Genomic DNA, 23,696 nt, shown 5'->3' with positions numbered 1-23,696 from the left:
TATATCTTTGCCTTTCTACTTCCTTTATGAATAACCCCAACCTATTCCTTAAGTGCTTCCTCAGGGTAACCTTCTCACCTTTTCTTCTTGACTCCGTGACTCTTAAATGCTCACATTCACTTTTAGGCCTCCAATCCTGTCATCTGATTAACTCCTTTCTAAATGTCACCTAGCTAGCCTTACCCAAAGGAATTATATCTTTTATGTAGAAAGATAAAAAAACATTTTAAAATTCTTTGACAGTGGCAGATTCTTCAGTAGGCTACCACCTCTTACCCTTTGAAATGTAAACTAACACAATCTTTCTTTTCACATGCAAAAATGGGAAAGTGGGCCTTCTAATATTCTAAAATACCCTAAATGCTACCTTATATCACGGACTCCATCAAATTAATAAAGCTTACATATATGTGGCTCAAGACTTTAAAGCGAATACTACTCCACTATACAAGGCTCAGAGTATCAGGGAAGCACTTACTTCTGCCCAGCTGCTTGATATAAATGGTCATTTCTGCAATAAAGCTCCTGTAAGAATATATATAAACAAGGTTAGAAATTTCACTCTTAGAAATTATTAAATCCAGGACTCCCCAATCAGGCAGGCTTTCCAACTGCTTAGGCAAATCAAAGCAAAAAACCACTGTAAACACTTATATCTGTTCAATCCTAGAACAAATGAAGTACATAAACTTTAAATAATGCACAACATGGCACGAGACAGCTGTAATCAAAGTTGATGAACCAACTGTTCACGAAAAGAAAATGTTAGGGTTTTTGGTTCTATATTTACTTACTTTTAACTCTTATTTCACAGGTTGCAGTCTGAATAGCTAGAATACATTCAGTGAAAAGGAATTTTCCACTCAGCTTGAGGCCGAGAAATAAAATAGGCCTAAAACCCCTTAAATTATAGTTGTGATTGTTTTAAGATTCCTTTGCATGGGCCATCCACTAATGATTTCAGTCTGCTAAGATAAGCTAAATATATGCAGGTATGCACACATACACATGGGTGTACAACCACTGTGCACATGTCAGTGGTTCCTGAGGCGGGGGTCTGATATCTGCCTGCAGTTGGAAGCAGCCCTTGATAACAAAAAATTTAGCTTACTTATATCACACTTTATTTAAATCAGGTCCTGGAGAACAAAGTATTTTTGAAAATTATAGCTAAAATTTCTAGCAGATTCTAGGGAATAAATTTAGGTTTTAACAAGGGCAAAAATGCCCTTTGAAATCTATGCTTTCTGATCCCTTCCACTACTCATGTACATTCTAACCTTGAGTTTGTGCTGTGAATAAAAGGTTAGGTGAGACTTTAGAAAAAAAATAAATGTTAGATTCCTTCCTATACCTCATGTGAACTGACCTTCAGGCACAGCGGCTTCAGGGGTCAAAGGCCACTGGCTTTCAAGGGAACAACATCCACCCTTTCATTAATGACACCGATGCCAGTATGTTTCTCAGCCAGGCTTAAAGTCAGCACTCAATCTCATTCTCCTCCACCTAGGGGGAACAGCAACACCAGAAATCAGTTTACAATAGTTTCCCATGTGATTGCTTAGTTCAGCCTAAGCAGCAGCACATGTGTGTATGAACACAGACCTCTGGTGTTGCTGTCTGTTATGCCTTTAAATAAAGGACATATAAAGAGCAATGCTGTCCTAGCTCCCCCAACTTCTCTGCCTTCCTCATCATAGCCTGAATTCTTCAACTTTGTATCAGAAGCCAATAAGACACTTAAAAAAAAAAGTTTATAATAAGCTTGAGGCATACTTAAATTATCTAACTGTTCTTAAAGTCACCAATTGCTACTAAGCCCAATCAGTGCAGAAAAACAAAATATTTTTTTAAAAAATCATCAACAAATGAATCTTTCCTTTATGATCTTTGAGGGTTTAAAAAAGTCTGACGTTAAATTTAAGTATTTGAGAATTCAGGATTGAACAAAACAGTGCGAAGCAGGGGGAACCATGCTCTGAACATCATTTTGACCAGTGTCAAAGTTTTTTGTTAGTTATAATTATTTTAGGGCTGCTAGATGCAACCAAAGAACCCTTTGATTTTCAAGGGAAAAACTTTTGATGTATTTTGAATAATTTATTTCATATAAGGACAGCAAATTAAATCATCCAGATTTCCATTGTAACATTCCCTCCCTTCCAATAAAATATAGTGCCCCCAGAAGAGTCTAATCCATATGAGCCTTCCTGGGAGTAATAATTACTACACCCTGGAATGCTCTCAGGAAGAACAGCAAGCAGGCTGAGAAACATACTGTCACTGTTAGAACAACCTCCTCCCTTTATGTTCAGTTTTATAAATTTAACAGAATAAAAGTGTGCTAATTTAACTCACATACAAAGATTGAGGCTCTCCTTCAGCTTTACAATAAGCCCTTAAAACTTCAATAATAGGACTGAAGAGCTGGCAACTTTCCAAGCTGATGGGAACTTTGGATCTAGATGCAATGCCATCTACCTCTGACCACTCTAAACTTAAGTGTCTAACTTGATGCGTTGAAGAAATAAACATTATAACTGCCTCTAATACCACAGTGAACAATAAACTCACTACCTCTGGCTGATTTTTAAGTCAATTATGGACAAACCACTACTTGTGGCTACGAGTTTTGCCTCTCAAATTCATACGAGAACCTAAAAGTCTAGCAACACAAGCAGCAGATTTTTGCATAACTTCTTACACAGCTAAAATCACACTCCTAAGTGAAAACCATGGTAAACTGCACATTACAAATCAATAACAATTTTTCTTGGGCAAAATAACATATCTTTTCTCAATTTGCTGCTAATCCACAAACTGAACCAGATAGCACATACAAAAATAGAATGACTATACAAAACCCTAACTTACTACAGAAGGCAAAGAGTGAAACAAGCAAACCTGTTGTGATCAGGACCCACTTGGGTGTACTTATATTCTCCTTGGATCTTTTCTTTTTGGAAATATTGGTTCAGACGAGCCTTAGCATTTTCCAAGGTCCAGTTTCCATGTAGCCCAGCATTTAAATCCACTTCTTCGGATTCAAGGGTCTGTTGAATCAATGATAATTAAATTTGCCTCCACTAAGTTTAGTTTAGTTATGTACACTTAACGCACAAAAATAACTTTTTTGTACCATGCTTTATAATGCAAAAGTTGTTTAATAGTTTCTAATCCTAGTCAAAATTGAGCCAGAATTTAGTTTTTACTCCATGTGATGGCCCTATTGTATAAACAAGCTATTAGTTAATGTACTGTATTTAAACTGTTCCAAAGAAACCTTTGACAAAATTTTTTACGCTGGTTTTAACACTTTACATATATCAAGTGGAAAAGTAAGTGTTCTGTCTTATGAAAACGCCTTTACCATGAGTGCTCATGAAAGGACGTTTACTGAGGCACCTACATTTCCTACAAAGCAGATGAAGAGATCTTTTATTAACACTGTGAAAAATTGTTTTATTTCACAGGCAATTCTAATGACCAGATTTAACAGGCAGCTTAGGTTTATGGTGTTTTGGGTGAACAATCAGTCTCAAATAACTACTTAAAACAATCACCAACTTATTAAGTTGCAAATATCTTAAACCTTGCCATGAACCAAGTCCTAAATCACATTCCAGGAGGTGTAATACAGGGTTACAGCCTTACCGCTTGTACTTCTTGCTCTTCTTTTCTTGAGTAATAATCCTTCAAATTGGCTCCTCGATCCCAGGTGGGCCCAGGAGCACCATAGCCAGAGGCCCCAATTCCAGAATTATTTTCTATTACGGGAAGAAAATGATTGTTCCCTTGATAAATCAAACTGTATGAAGATCCTAAATATTTTTTAAAAATACTCCTAATTTAGATTTTAGCACTCCATTATTAGAAATCCAACGTTTCAGTTATTTGGAAATGGGCCTGAAACCTCTATGACTTACCTGAAAAGTGTTACATGACTGAATACAGGTCTAAATTGCTAATTCCAAAGATGGTATACAGGGGGGTGCTACAAGTAATGATCATAAGTGACTGATAACCCAGCATACGTTATCAACGTAGCTTTAAGTTGTTGCATATGTATTGGGTTGGCCAAAAGGTTCATTCAGATTTTTCCTGTAAGATGGCTCTAGGAGCACTTAAAGTTGTCTTTAACTTCATTTAAAACAATTTTGTTAGACTGTATGTGACAGCTGTCATATCAGCGAGCATTTAATAAAAGACTTATCAAAATTGGTGAATTTTTGTGTAGTCATTTTTTTTTTTTTTTTTGCGGTACGCGGGTCTCTCACTGCTGTGGCCTCTCCCGTTGCAGAGCGCAGGCTCAGCGGCCATGGCTCACGGGCCCAGGCGCTCCGTGGCATGTGGGATCTTCCTGGACCGGGGCACAAACCCGTGTCCCCTGCATCGGCAGGCGGACTCTCAACCACTGCGCCACCAGGGAAGCCCTGTGTAGCTATTTTAATACTGAAGATGGAAGGAAAAAAAGCAACATTTTCGGCGTATTATGCTTTATTATTTCAAGAAAGGCGAAAACGCGACCGAAATGCAAAAGAAGATTTGTGCAGTGTATGGAAAAGGTGCGGTGACTGAGCGAACGTGTCAGAAGCGGTTTGTGAAATTTCGTGCTGGAGATTTCTCCACGGTCAGGTAGACCAGTTGAAGTTGACAGAGATCAAATCGAGACATTAATTGAGAACATTCAATGTTATACAACATGGGAAATAGTTGACATGCTCAAAATATCCAAATCAACTGCTGAAAATCATTTGCACCAGCTTGGTTATGTTAATCACTTTGATGTTTGGGTTCCACGTAAATTAAGCAGAAAAAGCTTCTTGACCGTACTTCCTGCATGTGATTCTCTACTTAAACATAATGAAAATGCTCCATTTTTATTTATTTTTTAATTATTACTTTAAAATTTATTTATTTATTTTTGGCTGCACTGGGTCTTCGTTGCTGCTTTCTCTAGTTGTGGTGAGTGGGGGCTACTCTTAGTTGCACTGTGTGGGCTCTAGGCGCACGGGCTTCAGTAGTTGTGGCTCGCGGGCTCTAGAGTGCAGGCTCAGTAGTGGCACATGGGCTTAGTTGCTCCATGGCATGTTGGATCTTCCCGGACCAGGGCTCAAACCCATGTCCCCGGCACTGGCAGGCGGGTTCTTAACCACTGTACCACCAGGGAAGTCCCAAACGTTCTGTTTTTTGGGTTTTTTTGGGTTTTTTTTTGCGGCACGCAGGCCTCTCACTGTGTGGCCTCTCCCGTTATGGAGCACAGGCTCTGGACGCGCAGGCTCAGCGGCCATGGCTCACGGGCCCAGCCGCTCCGCGGCATGTGGGATCTTCCCAGACCGGGGTACGAACCCACGTCCCCTCCATCGGCAGGCGGACTCCCAACCACTGCGCCACCAGGGAAGCCTCCAAACATTCTGTTTTTAAAACAAATTGTGACAGGTGATGAAAAGTGGGTACTGTACAATAATGTGGAACGGAAGAGATCATGGGGCAAGCGAAACGAAACCACTACCAACCACAACAAAGGCCTGTCTTCATCCAAAGAAGGTGATGTTGTGTATATGGTGGGACTGGAAGGGAGTCCTCTATTATGAGCTCCTTCCAGAAAACCAAACCATTAATTCCAACAAGTACTGCTCCCAATTAGACCAACTGAAAGCAGCACTCGACGAAAAGCGTCTGGAATTAGTCAACAGAAAACGCATAACCTTCCACCAGGATAATGCCAGACCACATGTTTCTTTGATGACCAGGCAAAAACTGCTACAGCTTGGCTGGGAAGTTCCGATTCATCCACCGTGTTCAGTAGACATTGCACCTTCAGATTTCCATTTATTTACCTCTTTATAAAATTCTCTTAATGGAAAAATTTCAATTCCCTGGAAGACTGTAAAAGGCACCTAGAATAGTTTTTTGCTCAAAAAGCTAAAAAGTTTTGGGAAGATGGAATTATGAAGTTGCCTAAAAAATGGTAGAAGGTAGTGGAACAAAAAGGGTGGATACGTTGTTCAATAAAGTTCTTGGTGAAAATGAAAAATGTGCCTTTTATTTTTACTTAAAAACCAAAGGCACTTTTTTGGCCAACCCAATAATAGCTGATTAAATGATAAAATGGTTTCTTTGCTAAGTATGATCCTGAAAGAAAGCTAACTACTAGTGCTAGAGACGGAAATAAGGAGAAGCTTAAAAGGTGTTGAAAAGTGATGAATCTTGACGAGAAAGCAGAATAACTAAAAATAGTAGTTAATATTGACTGAAACTCTATCAAGTTTATTATATGCTTTTTAAAAGTTTACTCTTCATAATAATCTTATAAGTAAGTACTACTGCTATTCTTGTTTCATAAACACTGGATCTGAGACTTAGGCAATTTGACAAATATTCCACTTAATCTACCCTACAGTGGACACACTAATAAAGTTTTGGTATATATAGAATTCAGCAATGACTGGGATCCATAGGGCAAACAAACAAGCCTACAATATATTTGGTAGAAATAAGTTAGAAACAAGAAAGAGCAGTAAATAAGACCCCTTTAACCAAATGTTCTAGCCTGTGCAAAATCTATCCAGGGATCAAAAACTAGTAAAAGCTAAAGACAGCAAGGAATTGAGCTGTACCAATTTATAAAAGAGATTAAATAATCTGGTGGTATTATGTGGTTCTTAGGTTCTCTGAATATTATGAGTTTACTATAGTTATTTCTATCTATCCAAGTGAGAAAGAAAGATGATGAATGCAAGATCGTGTATCTTATTCTCAGTCATGTGCACACATTCAAGTCCCTTACCTGTTTTGAGAGCCAGATGTGGAGGAAGAGGTCCTCCCATGGTTGTTGGTAAACCTCCACCAGTATCTGCTGTGCTGTCAGGTGCATCAGTAATTGGGGGCGGAGGGGGTGCTACCTGCAAGAGTTTGAAAAGTCAAGACAGTGTCAGTAATTTCGCCTTCAGAAAATATTAAATTCTTATTCTTAGAGGAGGTCCACGTGTCACCCCTCCTTTCCTCATAATATTAACATCTTTGTTTTTTCAGTATTATAAAACTGTTATGCTCTCATTTCAGGCAGAAAAGGATAGGGCAGTAAAAATATTCATAATTTTCCATCTGGAGATTACATAATTATGTAGATGAATACAGTTTTTCCACAAAAAGTGGGATCTTTTTTCCACAAAAAGTTTATGCTGTATAGTTAATTTACCTTTTCCACTTAATATCTTTTTTAAAATAAAATATTTATTTATTTATTTATTTGGCTGTGTCAGGCAGTTGCGGCACATGGGCTTCTCTCTAGTTGTGGTGCTCAGGCTCTAGAGCGCGCAGGCTCAGTAGTTGTGGAATGCATGGGCTTAGCTGCCCCGCAGCACGGGGGATCTTAGTTCCCCGACTAGGGATCGAACTCGCATCCCCTGCATCGGAAGGCAGATTCTGAACAACTGGACCACCAGGGAAGTCCCTCCACTTAATACCTTTATAAATATGTTCAACTTCCAAGAAGCATCTGTTAAGAGACGTCTACGTGGTAGACATTATTATGGGTACTGAGGATAAAATAATGAACCAACCAGATGTTCTGTAGTTACAGAGCTATATTCAAACAGCTACATTCTAATTCTGTATTCTTACAGAGCTAAATAAACAACAAGTAAATACACAGTATGTCAAGTATAATACAATACTACCAGAAAAGAAAAGTAGGAACTGTTAGAGATCAGTCTCCATGTTAGCAGACATTCAGATTGTAGCCAATCTTAAATCATAAAACAGCATTGCCATAAACTCTTTGTACTTTGGCTTATTTCTTTTGGGAAAAATTCACGAAAGGGAACTTGCTGGGTTAAAAGGCATCAAGATTTAAAAAAGCATCATAGCGCTCCACGGAAAGGCCGACTTCCAAGCTTGCACTCTATATGAGAACCTACTTCCCCACAGCCTCACCAATCCTCGGAATTACAGCATACGTCTTACATCTTTACCAGTATTAGTTCTGTTTTGTTGTTACGGTGACCGGTTATTTTCATTTACATTTTATTTGCCCATTACTCTATCTGGATAATTCATCATTCCCACTAATTTCTAAGAATTTAATATTTCAGTGCTATTCACTGTGTCATACACGTTGCAAAATAATTTGTCCTTTTCCTTTTAACTTTGTTAAACGCTGCTTAACATTATTTTGTTTTGGTTTCCGCAGTCAAATCTAGTTTCTGCTGAGACACCTCAGTAAAATGGCCTTTCCTATCCTGAGACCTGTTCTACGTTATTTGCATACACACATAGGCACATGTATGCATACACCATCCCTCCCCATCTTGAAACTAGTATCATGCAAATTTAGTTACTGCAAACTAAAAATAATTAAAAATCTTTATTAATATATAGTAGGGATGGCTAATACTTTTAACTTCTTCAAATTCTTCAGCAATAATTTTTCCAAATTACCCTTTTCATCTATTTTACCAAATATTATGTTAAATTTATAGAACTTACTCAGGGAGAACGGACTTCCTGACAATGAGCTGGCTGCTGTCTTACAATAACACTCCCACCGGCCGACATCTTCCAGTAACACGCGCGCCCAAATATGGGGCTCTACATTTCATCACTTTTCTATCTGCTGAGACAATTCCCCACAGATATCTCAAGCTTTTTCAAGTTTTATTTAAACATTTTTTCAAGGATGCTTGGAGAGCAAATAAACTTGCAAGATGAAGACAATATCTTCCTCCAGGGTAGGAGGCAGGTTTGTTTCCTAACAAGTATGATAAAGATAGCCGGCAGGTTTGCCAGCAGCCCCCCAACACTAGGGGCTTTCCTTAAGCTCAGGTGCCTCAGCTGTGATACAGACCCACTGTGTCCTCAGCATCCACCTGGACCTACTCCACACCGTCCCCCAAGGGGTTCAGGGACAAGGGGGAACTGAGGCAAACATGAAGAGTATGGTGCCTACTATCCCATGAGTAACATCCTTTGTCTCTGACTCAGAAGTCTTGTGTCTTCTGTCAGTATCTATGAAACTGTGGCAGTCTGAACGGTTAGCTTGCAAGTGTGGTAAAATCTCAGACTCTTAAGAGTTCTTGATGCTATCCTTCAGTGAAAATCCATTGCACTGTTCTTACAGGTCCTACAAACTACATATGCACAAGTTCTTTATAATTTTTACTATTATAGTAAGATATGTGTCCAATTAGATTCTTTATAATATTTACACCTCATTTCTTTCTACATATTCCTTTTTATTTACTGCATTACACTGAGTAATGGTGGTGACAGTGGACACCTTGGTCTTGTTTTAACTTTACAGAAGTTCCCCTAGAGCAGGGCATCTCCAACTATCCGCAATGAAGAACTGGCTTTGAGTTTTTTCCCCTCATCCACTGGGAACAATATTTTTGTAAAATATACCAAAAATAAATTCCTAGAAATATGAAATAGAAAAACATAAAATACAAACCCAAGTTTTCTAATTATTAGATTCAACAAATACAAGTTTACTGTCAAAACATCATTAAGTATTTCTAAATTCTTACTCATTTCTATATTTACCTCCTCACAAACTGTAACAAACACTTTGAGCAGCACTTTTTTAATACAGTGTTCACTATTATTTTTAGATGATACCTCTTAGCATGTCTAGGAAGTATTTCTCTACTCCATTTCCCAAGTACCTTATTGGTAATAAGCACTTAATCCTGTCACATGTGTTTTTTAAAACCTCTATTAAGTTGATCACTGAGTAGATATTTCTTCTAGACTCATCAATGTGATATAGTAAAAAAGTCGGATTACAGAGTTCTGACTCAGATCTGCTAGAGGTGTCATAAGATATGGTATGTGCAACAAATACTTTTCTCAAATACGAAACATGCTGCATTCTCAAACCCATCTAACCACGTGAGTTTTTGATAAAGGACTGTGAATCTAGTTACTTTTTTCTTAATTAGACTTGGGATGGACTATTTATCTTTTACAAAGAACATCAAAAATTTTTACTTATCACTTTTATTGATACTTTTTTCCTTTCTAATTCAGCAATTTCTGATTTTGCCTTTATTAATTTCTTCCTGTTTTATCTGGTGTTATCTTCCTGAATTGAAACTTATTAGCCCATTCATTTAAAAAACTATTCCTTGTATAAAAATAAAAGCATTCGATGATGTTCCTTTGAATAGAATATTCCTCTGGCACTCTAGAGTTTTGATAGAAAATGTTATCTAAACAGTCTGTAATTGTAATTTTAAATTTTCACTTAGAACTAAGAATTCAATTTTCCAAGTGTTTGGAATTTTTTGGTCCCTTTGCCACTGTCTCCCATTACCATCTTGGTTTTGCCAATACAAACATTAGTATTTCTAATGCTAGACAGACTGATACACTGTGAATTGATGTTTCTTTGTCTTTGTTGTCCTTGCTGCTTCCTTCCTTAAAGTTTGCTCTGATATTAATATTGCTACTCCTACTTTATTTTGTACTTCATCTGCCTGGTACAGCTTTATTTATGTCTTTATTTTCAATCTTTTTGACTGAAAGATTTCTTTATACAGATAGCATAGGGCTTGAGGCAAAGTACAGCCTACTCCTGGGACACCATTAATAGCCAGGTCCCAGCAAAAAACCAGTGAGCAGCACTGGTGCCACAATGTTTACTTGTCTTTCCTCTTTCCACCACCTTGCCACTCCAGGGCCACAATTCCATTCTACCTCACTCTCTATCTACATCAACTTAAGAAAAAGATTCTTCAAGATTGAGGTTTTGTTAGTGGGACAACCTCCTACTTTCCAGTGATGCGGAGTATTATGGATTAAATGCCTGAGTCTCCCCAAAATGCATATATTGAAATCCTAAGTTCCAATGTGATAGTACCAGAAGTCAGGGCCTATGGGAGGTGATAAGGCCATGAGAGTGGAGCCCACCTAAAAGGGTACAGTGCCCTTACTGAAAAAAAAAAAAAAAAAAAAAAAAAAAGCAAAGCAGAGAGCTCTTTCACCAGACACTGAATCAGACAGAACCTTTATCTTAACACTTCGCAGCTTACGTAAGTGTGATAAGTAAGCCACTCAGTCTATGGTACTTTGTTATAGCAGCACTAAGACAGGAAGGATTTCCTTTTTTACATTTACTGATCAATTAAGATTAAGATGCAGAAAGGGAAAAAAAAAAAAAGATGCAGAAAGGGGTATTAAAAGGCGTGTCATCGTGCATAAACTTGGCTCTGCCCTAAGGAAGGTTTAATGACATGAGAAAATGTTTATTATACTAAGATAAGCGAAAAAACAAGGTTATAAAATAGTATACGCAATTTGTATCCTATCGTGTTAAAATACACATTTAAATATCTAAATAAAAATACAGATTTTAGCGACACTGGCAATACTATGGTTTATTTATGTTGTCTTTTTAATAATCTTTATGTTTTCTAAAATTTCTGCAATGAACATGTATTAAACACTGTAAAAAATGTTATTTTTTTAAATTCGAGAACTAATAGTAAAACATGAACTACCAATAGATAAGCAAACAGACAATTCAAAGAAGGAAGTTAGAAATAATTAACATTTAGAACAAATGGTCTACTTATTAATAACGAAAGAAACAAATTAAAACACTATCACTTTTTCTCTCTTAAATTAAATAATTTTTAAAAAGACTACCAAAACTACTAAATCTGTTGATATAGGTGATACAGTGAAATGTACAATGGGTCAAGCATTCTGATAATCTTGCAATATTACATTAAGAATTCAACACAGTATTCGACGTAGACTCACCTACAGATTGATGTGACCAACCCCCCACCCAACACAGGTGACAAAATAGGTTCATTATTTCAGAAGGCATACTGTTCCTATGAATAAATCAAACAAAATCCCCATCAAAAACCAAAAAGATTTTCATCTAATAGAAGGAAGCAAGGCCAGAAAAACTGTTCACTGTACATAATTTAAAAATTCAAGTTTAGGAAAAGAGACAAGTTGTGCAGGGAAGTTTCATAAATTCTCACTGCGGTCACTTTTTTGGGGAATGCCTGTTTGTTTAAAGTTGATCTATTGAGGTGAACGGTTTTGTTCAAGATGAAGAAATATAAGCTCCATGTCAAGTGATATCAAAAGATTAATTATGGTTTAGTCTAAGTAAAAGTTAAGGATTGATGCATTCATTACAAAAAAGATTCAAGTACCAATACCTGATAGAATGCAAAGCTTACAGAGTAGTATGAACAAAGGATGGGATAACTATGGTATGGAATACTTAAGGGTATAGGACCATACCCCACTAAGTGAGGGAATGATAGAACACAAAATTAAGGAGCAGTCAGAGACAGGAAGAAAATCACAAAGACGGGGTAATAGAGAAGACAAAGGAAGAGTGTGTTGAGATGGAGGATGTGAAAAACAAAGCTGAATACCGGTAAAAAAAGGGAGGGGTGGGGGAGTATTCAGTTTACATTAAGAACATCTTTTTTGGTATGGCAGAAAATACCACATGCAAAAACAAAGATATAAAGGACAAACTGGAAAAAAAAATATTTGTAACGTATCACAGATAAAGGATTACTATTGCTAATACGCAAATAACTTAAAAAATAACAGAAAAATGAGTAAAATATATGAACAAGTTCATTGAAAAAGAAATGCAAATGGTCCTTAAATGCCAAAAGATCTTCAACTTCACTCAAAATAAAAGGAAGGCAAATTAAAGGTATACTGAGATATCTACCACAGACTGACAAAAATAGAGCAGTGGTGAGGTGGTAGACTGAGGTTTCTCTACCCCGACACTACTGACATTTTGGACAGTTAATTCTTTGTTGTGGGGGACTGTCCCTGGCCTCTACCCACTAGATGCCAGTAGCAGCCCACCCCTGCCCCCTTGGTCAAAAACGTTATCTATATATTGCCACTGACACCCCACCCCGGTGGGGGGCAGCTGCCCCTATTGAGAACCACTGGAAATGACTGAAATGGTGAAAATTGCAAAATAATACAATTCCTATCCTATGGAGAGAGAAAACTGTAATAGCTTGCAAAATCACATGGGCATATATCTTTTGACCCAGCAATCCCATTTCAAGGAATCTGTCCCACAGACAGACTAGCAAAAATACAAAAATTCATATGCATACATATACATAATATATAGGCTATTCATGTCAGCATTGTAAGTAACAGTAAAAAGATAGTACAAAACTCTATCAATAGAGGCTAGTTGAATAAACTATGGTACTATGGAAGTAAAAAACAGGTAGGAAAAGAAAAAGAAAAGTGTACAGAATAAGATAGCGTTAATTTAAGAAAGAGTTGGGATAAGGGATAGTAATACATATACATTTTTTTCTTTTTTTGCTTATAGTTAGAAAAAGGTTGACCCAAAACTATATAACAAAAACAAAAAACTGAAAGACAGGAAAAAGGATGGAGGAGGCAGGAACAGAAGCCAGACTTTTCTAAATATACTTCTTTTGTTAATTTAACATCAAAACTATGTAACTATTTAATTCAGTTCTCCAATTTTAAAAAGGTGATCCCTAAAAATCAAAAGCAAAATGAAACAGATGAACCTGAGTATAGAGCTGAGAGTATGACCACGAACAGGAATTATTTCAAACTTTAAAGTGCAGTAATTTGTATGTCTATAGTAGGATACACCCTAAATATGAAAAAAATTGCAAAAAATGTTAAACTTTTCAGTAATCGTATTATTGGTGGTAGCAGTGGAATTTACAGTGGAGACTGTTGTACATGTATATTGAATAAAGCAACAGAGTAATTATGTTGGGGCACTGCAAGGAACCATGGTTTTTGGATTGGGGAAAAATGGACATACAGATCTACACTGAAGTTAAGCAAAAGCCCTGCAATTCTGAATTTAAACTGGAAGCATCAGGTTGAACTCAAAATATATCTTGTCTTGGAAAAATTTTTCCCAAGCTGTGTACACTGAAAAAGCTAAAACAATGACCAATTTAGTAGTAACTTCTTGGCACTCAGTTTGTGGCCTCTAAAAATCAACCCCCAGTGAAAAGAACCAGGGATCTTAAGAAATGGCTGATTCCAGATCTGAGATAGGAAAATTCAAGTTGAGCCAAACATATGGTATGCCACAAAGCATGAAAGTGATCAAAGACTAAGGTTAAATGAACTTAGAAATCAATGTGAAGAGGGTCCTACTGGTCCAAAATGGGACAACTTAAAATAAACATCAACAATAAAAATAATGGCTTAAAATGTTATATATTTGAATCAATGAGTTCATAATAATTGTGGGAAAAAACCTAGCTGGTAACCTTTGGAAGATGCTAGGGACAAACTTATTTCTTTTAATTTTTTTTTTTTTTTTGCGGTACACCGGCCTCTCACTGTTGTGGCCTCTCCCGTTGTGGAGCACAGGCTCCGGATGCGCAGGCCCAGCCGCTCCGCGGCATGTGGGATCTTCCTGGACTGGGGCACGAACCCGTGTCCCCTGCATCGGCAGGCAGACTCTAAACCACTGCGCCACCAGGGAAGCCCTCTTTTAATTGTTAAAGGGAAAGAATCAAAACATTTATCTTGCTTTTTCTGTATAAATTATATCTCAGAGTGACTAAATTATTGATAAGGAGAGGTTCTGTTTTTGCTTTTTAAGGCGGTTTCTTGTTATAAAAGTATTCCAGCCAGAAATCAAAGGAATGTGCTAATGAAATAAATCTACACGGTGATATCAATGGCTGCTAACGTCACATCATGCACCTCCTCCTGATGAAGTACAGACCATCACCTTTGGAAATTTCTTGCTCCTGCCCCTCTACCCCAAACAAATCTGAATCTGATCAAGTCTCTAATCTAACCACTAAATATGGGAAATAGAGGAACAGAGAAACATGTTTTATGATACCAGAGGGATATAGCTGCAAAATCTAAACTGTGGGAAACTAAAGAATAAATAACATGCTTTCTTCAACAACAAATTCCAAAGAAAAATTAGAGACAAAGGAAGAGGGAGAGAGAATCTAATGATTAAAAGACTAGATATCAATCAATTGTAGTATATGGACATCATTTGGAGCATGATTTAAATAACCTATTAAAAATGGATTTATGAAACAAGGAAAATCTGAATACTGAGGGTATTTGGGAATATTGAGAAACTATTCTTCAATGTTTTTTTTTTTTAGGTTTGATAATGGAATTGCTATGTTTTTTAAAGGATTATCTTTTAGGGATACAAACTGAAACAGTAACAGATGAATCACAGGATGTCTGGGATTTGCTACAAAATAATCCAGAAGGAAAAATATAGATAGAAATTATAGAGATGAATCATGATTGGCCATGCTGAAAAAGGTTGCAACTGGATTATGGGAACATAGGGGTTCATATCATTCCTATACTTGCTTTGATACACATTTGACACTTTCCACGATAAAAAATTTAAGTAGGGCTTCCCTGGTGGTGCAGTGGTTGAGAGCCTGCCTGCCGATGCAGGGGACACGGGTTCTTGCCCCGGTCCAGGAAGATCCCACATGCCGCGGAGTGGCTAGGCCCGTGAGCCATGGCCGCTGAGCCTGCGCATCCGGAGCCTGTGCTCCGCAACGGGAGAGGCCACAACAGTGAGAGGCCCGCATACCGCAAAAAAAAAAAAAAAATTAAAATAAAAAAAATTTAAGTATCCTTTGCATTTAGAAACAGGTCATTTTTGGCAAGTGCATTCTGTTGAGTGAAAACGCAAGTGAAGTGACACAAACAGGGTTTGGCAGGGATGGGGAGGTGAAATAAAGATGGTATCTAAAAGTAAAGACTGGCTTGTGATATAATATTTTTCCAAATTCATCCATTCACCATTCATTCATTCATCTAACCAAAAAATATTAAATGCCTGCTATATGGGCCAGAACTATTCTAGATGCTAGAGACACAGCAATGAACTAAAAACAGACAAAAAAATCCTCTGCTCTCATGAATTTAATTCTAATATGACGATCTAGGGGGAAAAACTAGGTTAGAAGCAGGTTTTTCAATCTTAGTATAACAGACATTTTGGGCTGGATAATTCTTTGTTGTAGGATGCTGTCCTGTGCATTGTAGGATATTTGGCAGCACCCCTGGCCTCCACCTACTAGATGTCAGTGTCACCACCACTCCCTTCCAGTTGTAACAACAAAAATGTCTCCACAAATTGCCAAACATCCCTGTGGGACAAGATGACTTCCAGTTGAGAAGCAGCAGGCTATAAGTTAGTAAGTGCTATGAAGAAAAATGTAACAGTGAAAGGAAATAAGAAGTACCAGTGTTAACGGCAGATTTGCAATTTTAAACAGGATGGCTGAGGAAGAGCACTACAGGCAGAAGGAATAGTTAAGTACGAAAGTCTTGAGGTGGAAAAGATGCCAGTATATTTGAGGAACTGCAAGAAGACCAGTGTAGCTGGAAGAAGTGAGGGAGAAAGCAGAAAATGCATATTCAGAGCATTTAATGGGAAAAATCTGAATGTGTTAAAATGCTAACAAGAAAAAACTGAAAGTAGGATATTGTTTATGGTATGCCCAAGTAAGCTTCTACTAGACTGACTCCTGCAGATAACGTGAGCTCTAGGAAAATAAAAACAAGAACTAAAACACCCCTAAAACCCCCTCGACTATACACAGGCACTAAAAAGTAAACAAAAGCTGGCAGATTCTGGAAGGAACTTGAAATGAGAAAGCAAGAAATAGCAAGGGTATAATTCCTGTTTATTATGCCTTTTAGCTCTAGGGAAGACCATGTGAAGCAGCTAAAACTCAACAGAAAACCCAGTCTTCCTGGCCTGACATATCAGAGGGTAAGAATTTGGGGAAACCAAAGCTGCTAAAAAGTGCGAAAGGAATCCTGGAAAGGAAAGGAGCAATCTCAAATTTTGTGTATAAACTCTCCCCAAATCTCTGGCTAACCCCTGAACTACATATATACAGGAAAGACTCCAAGCCTCCTAGCATAGGATCAGAAAACTGAAGTGAGATTTGAGCTATCACTCAAAAGATAGTGTTTGCAGTTTGGGTCCAACTAAATTAATTGCTTAACAACACAATAACAAAATAAATACTCTTTGGAGGAATAACATTATTTAGAGTCTCCACAGCATAGTATTCACAATGCCCAGGATATAATCCAAAATTACTTGACATACAAAGAGGAGAAATCTCAAGAGAAAGCACAATCAACAGAGCCCAAGCTGAGATGGCCCGATGTTAGCAGGCCATGTTAGAATTAGCAGTCAAGGATTTTAAAGCAGCTATTGTAACTATGGTCAGTGACATAAAGGAAATTCAGTCATATTATGAACATATGCTTATAATAAATGAAAAGGTAAGAAATACTATCAGAAAAATGAAATTTGTTAAAAAAAGTGATAATTCTAGAAATGAAAAAACATTTGAAAAAAAATCACTGATGGACTTAACAGCAAAATGGAACTGAGAAAGCAATCAGTGAACCTGAATACACTGATTATATTCAACATATACTGAACATACATATATATATGAAATCATCTAATCTGAAGAGTAGAGACAGGATAAAAAGAAGAGAGCCTCCAGGACCTTTGAGATAATATCGGCAAGTTTAACATACACGTAACATAAGAGTCCCAGAAAAAGAAGACCAAAAAATGAGGCAGAAAAAGAATTCTTTTTAATAATAGCCCAAAGCTTCCCAAATTGGGTGAAAGACATAAATTTACAGATTCAAGAATATCAGCAAACCCCAAGCAGGATAAGTACAAAGAAAACCATGCATAGTTATATCACAGTGAAACTGCTAGAAACCAAAGATAAAAAAATGAAAGCAACCAAAGAAAACATTACATATAGGGGGAAATGATTTGATTACTGCTGACTTCTCATCAGACAACAGAACGTTATCTTTAAAGTGCTGAAAGAAAAGAGAACTGGCACCTCAGAATTGTATATCCAGTGAAAATATTCAAGAAAGAAGGTAAAATAAAAATAGTTTTCCATAAAAGAATTAAAGAGAATTTGCCACAGGCAGACCTACACTACAAGAGGGAGGAAGAAGCTACAAGAAACAGAATAGGTCATAACAGATGGAGCAAAGGCCAATAGCTTCAAACATTTGAAAGATATTTGCAACATTCTTCTCATAGCCAGAAAGAGTCTTCAATGTCATCTTGTCCAACCCCTTCATTTTATAGACGGCTCAACCAATCTAATTAAAAATCCTGTAATTATCTAGTGGTACAGTAGACTAGAAAATAAGACTCAATTTCTGGGTAAAAGCAATGGAAGGAAAAAAACCATGTATTTTTACCTTTATAAGCAAGTCAGAATACAAAAACTCAGTGAAAAATGTTAAAATTGATAGATTATTCCTAAAGGTTTTATAAAAACTGGGTACTACCTAAGGCATCTACTTAAATCATAATGTGAATCTTTTTATAATATCAACACCACCTGAATTTTTGTGAAAATGCAAGTTTTCATTTTTTAATTAAATGACAAACTTTATTTCTTAAAAACAGTACTGGAAAGGGGTTTTTGCTGCACACTCCCAATATAATTAAAATGATCATGGTATCAAAAACACAAGAATGATATTCCACTGCACCAAATACTATTTTGTCTCTACCATCTAAGGGAATGTCAATGGGAGGAAATGTACCTTAAAGTGTTACTGATTTTGGGACTTCCCTGGCGGTCCAATGGTTAAGACTCCAAGATCCCAATGCAGGGGGCCCGGGTTCGATCCCTGGTCAGGGAACTAGATCCTGCATGCCCAACTAAGGATCCTGCATGTTGCAACTAAAGATCCCACGTGCTGCAACTAAGACCCGCACAGCCAATTAATAAATATTTTTAAAAAGTTACTGATTTTTATATTCTGTTTAAAATGTTACCTTTGTAAGTACACAGAATACAACAGGCTCTGAAAAATCAGTTTTGAATGAATGAAATATATAAAACCTTAAGACATACAGATTAAAGGGATCTCCCAAGCCCACAAGTCAGGTACATAATGAGAATAAAATCCAAATCTTCAGGAAATCATCCTAGTTCTCCGAGAAAACAAAATGCCAAGGTTCACTCTGGAACACATTAAAATACTATTTGGAAACAACATTGAAAAATTATCACCCTGGGCCTCCATACATACTGGATTAGCATAACCTTATAACATATGTCTGAGTGCTTGGCCATACTTACCCCAATAGCTGGGACTTCTTCACTCTTTACTTCATTTATTCGAACCAAATAGTTAACAAAGTCTCTGGCAGCATTGCTCTGTGCATCCTTTTTATTGGTGGAATTACCCATGCCAGTGTAATTATATCCTTCCACTCGAACCTTTAACAGTCAAGAAAAAAATACCTTGAGAGACTGACCTGCGTAATTCTGGTATTTAAAAAAATCATAATTCACTAGTCCATTAAGAGACTACAGTTAGCTATTGGAAATATACTCTATAAACACACTGAAAATAACACACAAGAGAATTCACCAGTTGTCTTATTTAAAAAAGCTTAATTCGTGTTGTCTAGTAATAAACTAATCCAAAAACAAGAATGTTAACTTATGTGGCTCAGATATTCTCTTCTCACGTAACAGAATGTTCCAGTCTATGGCCATTACCACCCTGAATGCGCCCAATCTCGTCTCATGTAACAGAATGTTCCACATTAAAATCTGACTTTATAAGACCCAAGAACAAGCTCTCTACTTGTATTTATTTTAAAGTACTCTGACTTGAAGCAATCAACAATTGATCTACTTTCCATGGAAGCAACCTAAATGCCCACTGACAGACGAATGGATAAAGAAGATGTGGTACAAATATACAATGGAATATTACTCAGCCATAAAAAGGAATGAAATTGGGTCATTTGTAGAGACGTGGATGGATCTAGAGACTGTGATACAGAGTGAAGTAAGTCAGAAAGAGAAAAACAAATGTCGCATATTAACACATATATGCAGAACCTAGAAAAATGGTACAGATGAACTGGTTTGCCAGGCAGAAACAGAGACACAGATGTAGAGAACAAACGTATGGACACCAAGGGGGGAAAGTGGGGAAGGGCGTGGTGGCGGTGGGATGAATTGGGAGATTGGGATTGACGTGTATACACTGATGTGTATAAAATGGATAACTAATAAGAACCTGCTGTATAAAAAAATAAAATAAAATAAAATTTTTTAAAAAAAGAATTGATATACTTTCTACTGGAACTAGTAAAACTACAAACCGTTGGTCCAACTTTTCTAATCTGCACTACTGGTACTGTGGAAGCTGTGGAAGCTTCACGTTCTAATTAGAATAATTTACCTATCAGATTGTTTTAAAAGTAATGCTCAGGGAATTCTCTGGAGGTCCAGTGGTTAGGACTCTGCACTATCACTGCCAGGGGACCCAGGTTTAATCCCTGCTCGGGGACCTAAGATCCCACAAACTGCGTGGTGCAGCCCAAAAAACCCCAAAAACAGTTATGCTCACTTGAAAATGATTCATAATGAAGTAGACATAACAAGCAAGTCACAGTAAAGAAGATTCCCCAACGTACAACACATTAACATTTTCAAACAGAAAACATTGTTCTTTTAATAATAAAATAAGCCTCAAAAGTCACATAAATGTAAACTGTATTTTTTTAGTACCTCACACATGAATTTCTGCCTGTTTTTGTTCCCCACTGCTCTAATTTCATAGGTTGGGGTCATCTTCCTTTTGCCACACCAGGCATACAGAAAATTTTTAACATCACCCATGATTCAAGTGTCTTCTTCAGACCTAAGAAACAAGTTAGTTAAAAACAGCATTATTTATAAGAACAAACACTGGAAATTACCAACCTGGAATTTACTGAAAATCTAGGTTAAGTACAGGATATTCTATCATGCTGCTATTAACACTGCCTATGAAGAAATTTTAATGACATAACTGGAAAGACTACGACATGTTATAAGAAAAAGCAGGATACTAAAGTATGATCTGAACTACACAAAAAGTATGCATAGGTAAATCAAGACTGGAAAAGACATATCCCCCCAAGTGTTATCTTCAGGTAACTACAAGTGGTTTTTATCTTTTCTTGAAAGACATTTTATGGAACGTCCTACTTTTTACAAAAGGCACTTTATGTGTTTTAACTAATTTAATCCTTACAACAATGGTAGATAACATTATACACAGTAGATCCTACTATATCATCTTTTTACAGAGGAAGAATCTAGGGCATAGAAAGTTTTAGTAACTTTTCTAAGTTATCCACTGTGGAGGTCTAAATTCAAACCCAAACTACTATATTAAGAAATGGTCATCAATCATTTTATATATAAAGCCAATAGTTTATCCTCATTTGGATTATGTCTCGTAACAGACTGCCCTCAAAGTTGTAGGCAATATGTTAGTAAGTCCAAATACAGCACTTAAACTGGAAACAGTAATCACTTAACTTAAATATCCTGTGCCAAATCTCTCCTTTAGGCCTTGTTATTCATTAAAATTTGAGAATATTATGTCTTTTTGAAGTGCAACATACCATACTTGTTGGCATTCTCCCTCTACTCCAGATTATAAGATAGCAAAAGATATGGAGCCTGAGTCTGAGTTACAAGCAAGGTATCTGAGAGTAAATTAAGAACCAGAGAAAATATGCTACGAATTTAGTTTGCTGTGATGTGAGAAGAAACCCCACTGCTAGAGCATTGTCTCTGTCTTCTGTTAATGTGTAGTGCATTTTGTTAGCACCTAAGCCTTGTGTCATCCAACCTCACCCTAGTATAAAAAATTTATTCTGTAGTCATAGGTTAACCCTGGGGACATTCTATTAATGAAAAGCTGTGGAACGCTGATGATGTCTATCTACAAATTCCAACCATGAATAATTAAAAAACAAGCCCTCAGCATGAATGAGTAGCATGAAATATGAAGGACTACACTATCAAATTCCTTCCTCCCTCGGTAGTCTCTTCTAACTCCATAATATTAAATATCAACTATATGCTAATGATGCCCAAATATATATTGAAAGTTCAGTCTTTTCTCTTTAAGCTCCAAAATGAAGCTCATCCAACTGCAGCACTAACGGACCCATCTGAATGCTAACTTGGGATCTCAAACCTGTTCCTCTTCCCGCCAATCCCAGTGTTCCCATCTCCCTAAATGGCACCTCCATCCACCAAGTTACTCACATCACCATGTGGGAATTTCCCAGTCCCTCAAGATCCTCCATAGCTATCCCTTGTAGAGCCCTCATTATATGCCAGTCGGTATCCTTAAAGGAGCATCTATGTGAACTTTTTTACTTAACCCTTACAACACTGTATAGATAAACATCACTATTATTCCCTTTTTACAGGTGAGTAAACTGAGCCAAAGAATAACCTGCCCCGGGAGACAGAGCTCCTAACTGGGGGACCCAGAATTCCAAGCCAGGTAGTCCTGATCTACTACTGATTTACTGCGCACTTCTGCCTCCAAAACATGTCTCCATTCCATTCGCTTCTCTCCCTTCTCCCTGCTACCACTACTGCCCACCTGGAGTACGGCAAGAACGTCCTAAATAATTCCCATTTCCACTCTGGCTACCCCTAAATCCATTCTTCTCTTAAATTCTCACCACACCCCAATCACATGGCCTTCTTTCAGTTTCTTTCCAATCCCTGCCAGTAAACACTAACTAATCCCTTCTGCCTCTGCAGTTCTGCTTTTCCTCCGCGTCTTCATAGCTGACGCATTCTCCGCCCGATGGCCGAGATATCGGCTCAGAGGTCTGCCTCTTCCGAAAAGCCTGCCCTCGCCACCCTATCTAAAGTAGCTCCCTCCCTTTACACTAATTCCTCATGATCTTTTTACCGAAACCTGCAGACATTTGTTTCCCTACTGCCACCCCCGCGCCACGACCGCAACCTCTGGGAGGGAAGGGCAAGTGCCTAACCTGTTTACTCTGTCCACAGCACCCGCAGGACAGCACCCAGTATTTGTGGCATGGGCCCTAGGCGTGGGTGGCGCCTCGACGGGCTCACCCTCAGACGATTCACCCCCTTTCACTCTGTGGCGACGGCGACAGCGCCACCGCCGCGAGCAACGCGGAGGAGGAAGTGGGGTCTGATTGCTCCGGAGCCGGGACCGTGACCTGCTGCGCGGAGAACCGGGGGCCACCTCGCGGCCCCGAACAGCGCAAGCGCGGCGCGGCCAGCAGCACGCAACGCGCAATCCGGGAACTCGGCGGGGCGGCTCCCCTCCCCCTCCCCGCCCCCGCCGCCCGCGCCTGGCAACAAAGCCAGGCGGCAGAGCCGCGGGGCCCAACGAGTGACAAGGACGTCTTTCCCTTACCGGCGTCCGCTTCCTGGTACCCGAGAGCACAGGCCTCTTAGGACCGTCCGTGGCTTCGGCCTTAGCGACGGACACACAGCGAACGCAAACCCACACTCACGGAGTCAGAGGCAGCAGCGGCGGCGGCGAAATGGCTCCGGTCGCGGCGCCAAGGAGGGCGGGGTCAGTGCGCTAAGCATGCGCAGAAAGCGAGCCTGGGACAAAGGGCGCCTAGAGGGAGGGGCGGGGCTGCAGCTATCAAGCTGCTGGTAGAGTCTCGTCGGCTTCTTCCTGTAGTGCAATACCTACTTTTGAAAGTTTTTTGCGAGTTGGGGACCTGTAGCATTTTAATGCAGCAAAATGTTTTGCAGCTTCTGTCATAGGGACCTGTGATAGATGAGGTGCCCTTCGAAGAC

At 38.3% G+C, this 23,696-nt stretch overlaps 1 protein-coding gene across 1 annotated transcript in view; it reads right to left on the bottom strand.

The window, feature by feature from the left end:
• Positions 1-23,126, bottom strand: part of DHX9 (DExH-box helicase 9) — a 55,298-nt gene extending 32,172 nt beyond the window's left edge. The window contains 7 exon segments of the mRNA XM_060035128.2: positions 479-525; positions 2,905-3,053; positions 3,655-3,767; positions 6,791-6,905; positions 19,173-19,313; positions 20,622-20,754; positions 22,904-23,126. Of these exon segments, the coding sequence (XP_059891111.2) occupies positions 479-525; positions 2,905-3,053; positions 3,655-3,767; positions 6,791-6,905; positions 19,173-19,313; positions 20,622-20,732 (676 nt within the window). The 5' untranslated portion in view covers positions 20,733-20,754; positions 22,904-23,126.
• Positions 23,127-23,696: the final 570 nt, after the last annotated feature.

Source organism: Delphinus delphis, chromosome 1 (assembly GCF_949987515.2).
Source record: "Delphinus delphis chromosome 1, mDelDel1.2, whole genome shotgun sequence".
Classification (NCBI taxonomy): Eukaryota; Metazoa; Chordata; class Mammalia; order Artiodactyla; family Delphinidae; genus Delphinus; species Delphinus delphis.
Note: the sequence above shows the minus strand (reverse complement) of the source record. Positions and strands in the feature narration are given on the sequence as shown.